General features: G+C 47.4%; 1 protein-coding gene across 1 annotated transcript; it reads right to left on the minus strand.

Annotated features, from left to right (window-relative positions):
* Positions 1-3,313: 3,313 nt before the first annotated feature.
* On the minus strand, positions 3,314-5,416 carry LOC110743797 (cytochrome P450 4A22-like). Its single transcript, XM_031664636.1, has 5 exons — positions 5,001-5,416; positions 4,767-4,899; positions 3,801-3,865; positions 3,578-3,654; positions 3,314-3,498 (listed from the first exon to the last, which is right to left on the minus strand). The coding sequence occupies exons 1-5, from the start codon at positions 5,189-5,191 to the stop codon at positions 3,314-3,316; spliced, it is 651 nt and encodes a 216-aa protein (XP_031520496.1). The 5' UTR covers positions 5,192-5,416.
* Positions 5,417-8,376: the final 2,960 nt, after the last annotated feature.

Consider the following 8,376-nt stretch of genomic DNA (forward strand, 5'->3'; position numbering starts at 1 on the left):
GGGATTATGGCTGCCTCTGCTGTATCATGTAGGTTACCAGGGAAGGAGGGAAAGCCATAATTACAGGCCTCACTTAGCTCCCATGCAGCCCAAAAAGCTTGTCTCATTCCCATTATGCTTCACCAACAGCACTGAGTTTATTTCCAGGCAGTGGGTGAGCAGGGCTGAGAAGTTGCCCCAGGTTACCAGCCTCCTGGCTGAGAAAGCAAGCAGGGCTTTCAGGTTTCAAGCTTCCTCATCTGCTGTGGCTTCTGTGCTGTGTCTGTACTCCCGATTTACCCCCTCCCCCAGTTCTGTCCAGGAAACTTCATGTTCAGTCAAATTTATTACGAAGTTCAACTGGAAATTTCCTTCTTTGTGTGGTCTTTTCCCAGTTCCTCTGGCTGCTCTCCCTAGGGACCCCTATGAGACAAAGTCAGAAATGGCTTCCTTGGGGACAGAGAGTGCTTCTTCTACCGCTGTATTTCACTTGGCTCTCTAAATTCATCCCAGCTCCAGGTAAGGTCAAATCCTACTCCCTCGATCTGGACTTTCAGTTTTCCCAGTAAGGGTATGTGTTCAGGGGCAGAGGAGTCCCCTTTCACACTTTAGACACTCACAGGTTTTTGACTGTTTCCTAGGGTCTTGCAACAGCAGTCTGCTTCCTTTGAAGGGTCTGGGGATTCTGTCGGCTTTCCAGGTGTATCCTGCACTAGTTATTGGAGCAAAAATTCATGATGTGAGTCTCCATAGGCTACTCTGTCTGTCTGAGTGGGAGTTGCAAGTTAGTCCTGTCTCCTGTTTGCCATTTTTTCCCCCAATCGGTGTATATTAACTTTTAAAAATTAGTCAAACATACAGAACATAAAATAGGACACTTTAACAAATTTTAATTGTACAGTTCCATGGCATTAATTACATTCACAATGTTTTACAACCATCATCACTACCTATGTTCAAAACCTTTTCATCATGCTAAGAGGAACTCTGTAACCTTTAAGGAATTACTCTGCCTGCCCTCAGTACCTAGTAATCGCTAATCTACTTTCTGTCTTTATGTTTGCATATTCTACTACCTGTAAGTGGAATAATACAATATATTTCCTTTTATGTCTGGCTAATTTCACGCAGCACACTGTTATAATGATCATTCCTGCTGTAGCATGTATCAGAAATTCATTCCTTTTTATGATTGAATAATATTCCATTGTATGTATATACCACATTTTGTGTACCCATTCATCTGTTGAGGGACACTTGGTATCTTTCTGCCTAATAACTATTGCTAATAATGCTGCCATGAACACTGGCTTAGAAGTATCTATTCAAGTCATTTCTTCCAAGTCCTTTGTTTATAGACACAGGAGTGGAATTGCTGGATCCTATGGTAATTGGGTTTTTATCTTTTAGAGGAACCACAAATCTTCTGTGTCCCCCTCACCCCTCTATCCACTGGAACCTGTAGTCTTCTAATTGTATTCCAGAAATGTCGTTCCTTGCCATCCCTCAGTCTTCTCACTTGGCCTTTCTGGGTCTCTGTTTGCCCTCCCTCCACACTGAAGCCACAGCCCAGCTTAGACCTTCCCACACTCTTCATCAGGGAAGACAGCATCTCAGTGTTCCAGCAGGCAGCCAAGCCCTCCGTGGGCTGATGCCTCACCCACATTTCACTTGTCCAGCCCACGTCCTAGCCCTGTTCATGTGGAGACGGCTGAGAACATCCTCCCCTCACCTCTGCCTGCCACATCCTCAAGGCTAAGGCCAGAGCCCAGGTGCCTCTCACGCCCTGCTGGCTGTCTCCCTCCCTTCCTCGGCCCCCAGGCAGCATTTGTGATTTATCCACAGACAGTTACAGACCAGTGCCTAGGATAGTGCCAGAAACAGAGCTGCTCAGTGAGTGAATAAGTGAGTGAAAGGATGAATGAGGAGCGAAATATCTGGAGCATAGAATGTGTTTCTGTGCAACACATTTTCATCCTTGACTGTGAAGTCTTCAAGGCAGGGACAGTATCATTTACCTCTGTTTTCTCATCACCGTGCACAGGACTTGACCCACAGAGGTAGACTTAATAAATACTTTTATATTTGCATGAAGTTAATTAAGTTTTTTTTTTTTTTTTTTGAGGCGGAGTCTCGCTCTGTCGCCCAGGCTGGAGTGCAGTGGCGCGATCTCGGCTCACTGCAAGCTCCACCTCCCGGGTTTACGCCATTCTCCTGCCTCAGCCTCCCGAGTAGCTGGGACTACAGGCGCCGCCACCACGCCCGGCTAATTTTTTGTATTTTTTTAGTAGAGACGGGGTTTCACTGTGTTAGCCAGGATGGTCTCGATCTCCTGACCTCGTGATCCGCCCGTCTCGGCCTGAAGTTAATTAAGTTTTTAAAATGAACAAAACAGAATGGAATTCACTGAGAGTAAATATTCGTTCTGAGCTAGAAATGGAGCTTAGGGATGCTCTCCTATCCTCTAGTGGCAGCGACATGACTGGCAGCCACATGACTGGCAGCCAGTGTTTAGGAAGAAGTTCTCATTCTGGGATGAAGCAGTGCTGGAGAAGGTGTATCTGGAAGAAACATTTGCTTAAAGCCTGTTGCATGAAAGTTTATTCACTATTTGAAGAATTCACAGAACTATTCCTTCAGAAAAAGCTTGTTTCTACTACTATTTACACCATTTTCGGCATTTGTATTTCACAGGACATTTCCTGCAGCTTTTCAGATTTCCACAGCAGCCATTTTGGAGTGTACCTGTCCAGCTCAACAGCTATTTCAGGTGTGTTTCATATTTTACAGACTGGGAACCTTCAAGTGCTGTGTCACACAATAAATATTGAGCTTTTCTTTCCAAGGCAGTCTATTGTCCACATTTGTATGTTTTTTGCCAATATTGTGCTATGTGGAGTGTGGGACCATGGTATCGAGATCCCATTGCACATAAAGAATTTTGGCAACTTGGAAAGTAGATGTTAATACGTGAACATTATACTGCAGCAAAAATTTAATTGGGCAAGACAAGAAAATGTGGGAGATGACACACATTGATGTAAAACTTTCTATAAAGGCTTACTACTACCTTTCACTTCTATGGCTTGAAAGGTAGGACCAGTAAGCCGAGTGAATTCTAAATATATGCAAAGCTTTGAATTATTCAACATGGCTGACTATTGAGTTAAGTAGAAAAGGTGGTGTGCTGCATTGAGAATGAGTGGGGAGAGACAAACTGACTCTGTAAAATTCCTGATGATTGAGAGAAGCGCACATCTGAAGTTTAATGTACTGAAGAATACCTAATTCTGAAGAGTCATACTCCTAACATGAGGAAAACACCTGAATACACTCATATTTGAAACACCCACTGACAGTGGATTTTGACTGGACATTGGGAAAGAGCAGAGGGATCAGTGTCTTCATGGTGTGCCTGAAATACCAACTTGCTTTTGTGCACAGAGACACCGACACGAGGTTTCCTGTCCACAAACAACCAATATACAAGGACATAAATGAAGATGCTGCCTATGAACACTGGGGTCACAAATGTTGGCTGTGAGCCTGGAGACTCCCCCTATCTTCCCACCACCACTGTCACAAATTGGTGCCTCACCTTGATCCTCCTGAGAAGGGCAGGAAAGCATGGCTGTGTTGAGCAGAACCCGATGCAAAGCGGGAAGGGTCAAACATCTGTAGAGAGATCATCAGGGCCAGGACAGGAAGGGGTCCAGCCTCTGCTTCCCACCCAGGAGGGGACAGGATGCCCAGAGTTGGGAGCAGAAGAAGGTGCCGGGTCTGAGAGATCATCCCTTCCCCTCCTCACAGTGCCCTCTTACCTCTGGGTTTGGCCACACCTTTGGGTTGTGGTGAAGGCCATAAATGGAAAGCACGACTGTGATACCTGTGGGGTGCATAAGAAGTAAAGAGAAGAGTGATTGTACCCATGGGTGGCCTGGTCCCTTAGCCAGCTGGGGAGAATGGTTTCCTCAAGTCATCACTTTGAGAGGGATGATCTTGACACTATGCACGTGGGTTGGGCTTGGCTAAGCATGTGTGGTCAGATGATGGGCAGAAAACCACGAATCTAGGGATGAGAAGCAAGAAAGCATCGGTGCATTACTGCTTGGAGTAAGTTGAGTGACAATTCACATTTATCAGATGCTGTTTATTAACTGTTGGGGAATATACATGAACTCACTCAATACTTAGAACAAACCTCTGAGGAAGACATTCTTTTATTCCCAAATTTCAGATGAGAGATGAGTCCCAGAGAAGCTGGTTGTCTTGCCCATGGTAACCGAGCTAGGATATAGTGGGACTAGGACATGACCTGGTGGAGGTTGAGCCTAGGTGCCTCTGATCACCTCAGGAGTCTTAGATCTGGTCATCAGCTGTTCTCTGCCATCAACCTGAGGGCTCCTCAGAAACTGGCCAACAGCTAACTCATGACACGGGATTCCTGATCTCCCTCCTTTGTGTTGACCCTATCAGGAAAGGATCACATGCCCCCTGCCCCTGTCTGATACTCTCTCCAGCTCTCTACTTCTCAGGGAATAGAATTTTAAGTACTTTTTGTTTTGTTTTGTTTTGTTTTCAAGGCTAACATTTAGTTATTGAACTTTTGGTGTGTTCAAGCTCTGGGCCAGACATTCAAATTCTTCTTTCTAAAGACAAAGCATATAACATTTTGACAAGCAAAGGGAATCCCAGAGATATTCAGAACTGCTAAAGCACAGGTGCATTTCTGACACTCCACGTGTCCCTGTAGAGAGCTTAGGTGAGTGGGCGGGGGAAGTTCATACCTCTGGGCAAGAGCACCCATCAGGGAAGGTGATGGGAGTGCTGAGCTCTCTGCCAGGGCCTGGCACTGGTTGGTAGAGTTTCAGTGCTTCCTTGATGCACATGGTGGTGTAGGGCATCTGGTCCAGGTGGTCCCTGAAATAAAGCCCATCCTGAAGAGGGGCAGGGCCGGGGCAGACCAGGGGCTTTTCCCTACAAAGAGGGCAGGGCTCCCCATCTCTTGATTCCTCACTCACCAGGTGATTGAGGCTCCATCCCCAAGGAGGCCCTGGATCTCCTCCCGGCACCTCTGCTGATGCTTGGGGTGTGTAGCCAGAGCATAGAGGATCCAGGAGATGCCGCTGGCTGTGGTGTTGTGGCCCTCAAACATGAATGTGTCCACCTCAGCACAGAGGTCCTTGTTTGACAAGCTGCTCCCATTCTCCATCTGGGGAGGCCGAGGTGAGAGTGCAGGGTTGGTCTCTTGCTCTACGCTTCTTGGAAAAGCCTCTGGCCTCTCCTACACTCACTTTGGCCAAGAGGAGGATGTCCAGGAAATCCAAGTACCTCTTCCTCCTGACCTTCTTCAACTCCCCCTCCTCCTGCAGGTCAGCTGGATCACTCGGTCTGACCCAAAATAGTGGTTAACAGGCAGAGCTGAGAGCATCAGTGAGGCTGAGCTGTTCGTCTGCTCCCATCTAGGTGCCTGCTAGACCTCAGCATGAATGTAGGTGTTGGTGTGTGGTCATGGGTGGAGGCTTTAGCGCCATGCAAGGCAGGGCAGGCTGTCCCACACTGGTATAGCCCATGGAGCCTCTGCTTAAGTGGTGACAGGATAGGGTGTCATTCAGCCATCTCCATGTCAACTCCTGCACAACACCAGGCCCCTGTGATTATTGCACCAAGGAAGTCTCCTATGTGTGAGTCCTATCTCCTGCAGAGGCACTACGGGGTTTGGCTCTGCCTGAGGGGTCAGGGCCAGCACCTTTAGCTGTGCCTGGTAAAGGCAGTCAGGCTGTAGAAGGTGTCATTATGATGAAAGGGATTCCTCAGGTGGGAAAAGGGATTATGATGAAAGGGATTCCTCAGGTGGGAAAAAATCAGGTTGTTCAGGTCCCCTATGACCTGGATGTAGGACTGGGAATTCTTAAGAGAGGGGATCCAGAAGAATCCAGAGGTGAGGGGGACCCTGCTGTGAAGACAAAGTGGAGTGTGGATGGAGATCGCCTGAAACAATGGGGACAGGCAACACTGAAGCACCTGTATCTTCTGTCTCACAGCCCTGTGACCTTTGGGCCTTTATAAGATTTGTGTGAACAGCCAAGGTCCACCTGTGCTGGAAATCAGGGATCTGTGCCTGAGTCATCTTATGTTCTAGTCTGGAATTGGAGCTTGGGCAGCATCTGCATCTCACTTTGTGGGGATATGAGCCTCCAGGCTGCTCCAGCTGCCGCTCAGGTATGTCTATGAAGTTAATAAGAAGAAGGACCCTGCAGCTGGAGGGTTAGCACTGACCTGTCCAGCTGGACGCTGCCCTGGTGGCTGAAGGCACACTTCATGGTGATGTCCAGGGTCATCAAGGAGATGTGCTCAGAGACCTCCAGAGGGGAATCCTGGCCGACCAGCTCCTCCCATTTGTCCTGTGGTGGGAGGTGGCATGGACCTCTTAATCCCCCAGAAGTCTTTTGGTAATAAGGCTCAGCCTTTCCCTTTATCTCCAGATATTGTGGTTGGGATCCCTCACTTTAGAGAGCAGATACATTATAGCAAATTAGAATAGTGAAGCAAATGCTTATAAAATGATATATTTCCCCCAGAAATGTTTACTACAAAATTAAATGTATGTTCCGATAAAATCTGATTTACATTTTGAATTTTGGGAATTGGTTATGACCTTTGGTTTGATGAGATTTTTTTTTCTGTATGGGATAAAGCCTTGGAGTACTCTTCATACATGTGTTTTCTAGGAGCTGAGCTGACCTGAGGAACTGGTTGAATATTAAATTAGGAAAATATGTGTCAGGCAAGGGACCAGTATGGGCTTCTAATGGAGGGACAACCAGGACTTCAAATGCTTTTAATTCAATAAACATTTGCTGGGGCACAATTGGGTGATAAATCAGTCCTGATAGGAGGGGAGGGGAAGGTAGATCTGGCTCTGAGAATGTAGACCTGGTGTCCATTTCACTCCATGGGTGGCTCAAATCCATGTGGAAGCCCTGAGCCCCAGGCCAGAGCCTGGTTGGGTGACATCCTAGCCTGTCTACCCCGCCAGTGAAGCTGCCATTGCACAGAGCAGCCAGGAGCAGGGCGTCCTGGTGTTCAGGGGATTGACCACTCCTCCAGTCCTCTGTGCTGAAGGTTTCAAAGTGGGAAGAGAGGGGCCTTTTACACATCATGACTCTCATTTCCTGTGATGTTGAGCAAAGTGTGGATCCGACTGGATGCCTGGGTGCTCTGCTTTCCACTTGTGGAACTCTACTATCAGAGTAAACACCTGACAGTGTTATTGCATGGGGCTGTGTCTATGGCCATCTGTGGGACATAGGACTGAGAGTGGAATTGGTGAGAGTGTGTGCTGTACTGTGTGTGGAGAGGAGAAAGACATGGACTTACCAGCATCACTTGCATGGAGTCTGCCATGAGCCCCACGTAGGGCTTCAGGGTGTCATAGTGGAAGGCTGGGGTCAGCATCCGCCGGTGCTGAAACCATATCTGCCAGAGACGGATGTGTGTATATGTGTCTGTGTGTGTGTGTGTGTGTGTGTGTGTGTGTGAGATGGGATCAGTGGGACAACTGGGGACAGTTTGGGAGGTACATAAGGTGGCTCCTTGGGGGAGAAAACCAGAAGATGGCACATCATGGCCAAAGGCAGGAAAGGCAGGTGCATTCAGGCATGGGAATTTGATTATTGGGCTGGTACTTCCCTGTAATTGTGATAGCCAATATTCATTTTATTTTATCTAAATAACGGTTGAAAAGTGTTGTGGGGCAGACATAAAATAAATGTGAGGCCAAGGATGTCTGGAGAGAACTGAGAAGTGAAGTGGAAGAAGCCGAGCCTCAGGAGGGCTCACAGCAGCATTAGGAAAGAGTGAGGGTCTTGTTAGGAGGGTATGAAGCTTGATTTAAGTAGTGGTCATGACAGTGGTGGCCCCTCACCTGTTGTTCTCTGTGAGCCAAACAGATAGCTTTTGGCAAACCTAACTGGGGAGTGGACTGCAGTCCTAGTTCAGATGTACGTACCAATCCAGGGAGCCACATATCTGCAGAAATCATGAACCCTTGGGTCTGAAAGGTAAGAAACGGTTTAATAGGAAACAGAGCTGTCAACCAAAGTAGCCCCAGAGGAAACTGTGGTTCAGACCATGGGCTGCCATTGGTTCTTGATATCTGTCAGTCTCAATTTGACCCATGTCACCTACCACTTTCCTGACCCTTTCCATGTCTGTCATGAAGGTGACAGTGTGGGATCAGGAAGGCAGCAGTAGAACACCCACAGAACTAGAAAGGTGAGTTGCCCAGGAACATAAGTAATATCCTCTATGCGAGGGAGTAGGACAGTGCCTTGGGTTTTTTCTCCATTGCTGCTGGCTTAGCCTTCCCATAACCCAGAATAGGCAGCAATAAGA

This window comes from Papio anubis, chromosome 1 (genome assembly GCF_008728515.1).
Source record: "Papio anubis isolate 15944 chromosome 1, Panubis1.0, whole genome shotgun sequence".
Classification (NCBI taxonomy): domain Eukaryota; kingdom Metazoa; phylum Chordata; class Mammalia; order Primates; family Cercopithecidae; genus Papio; species Papio anubis.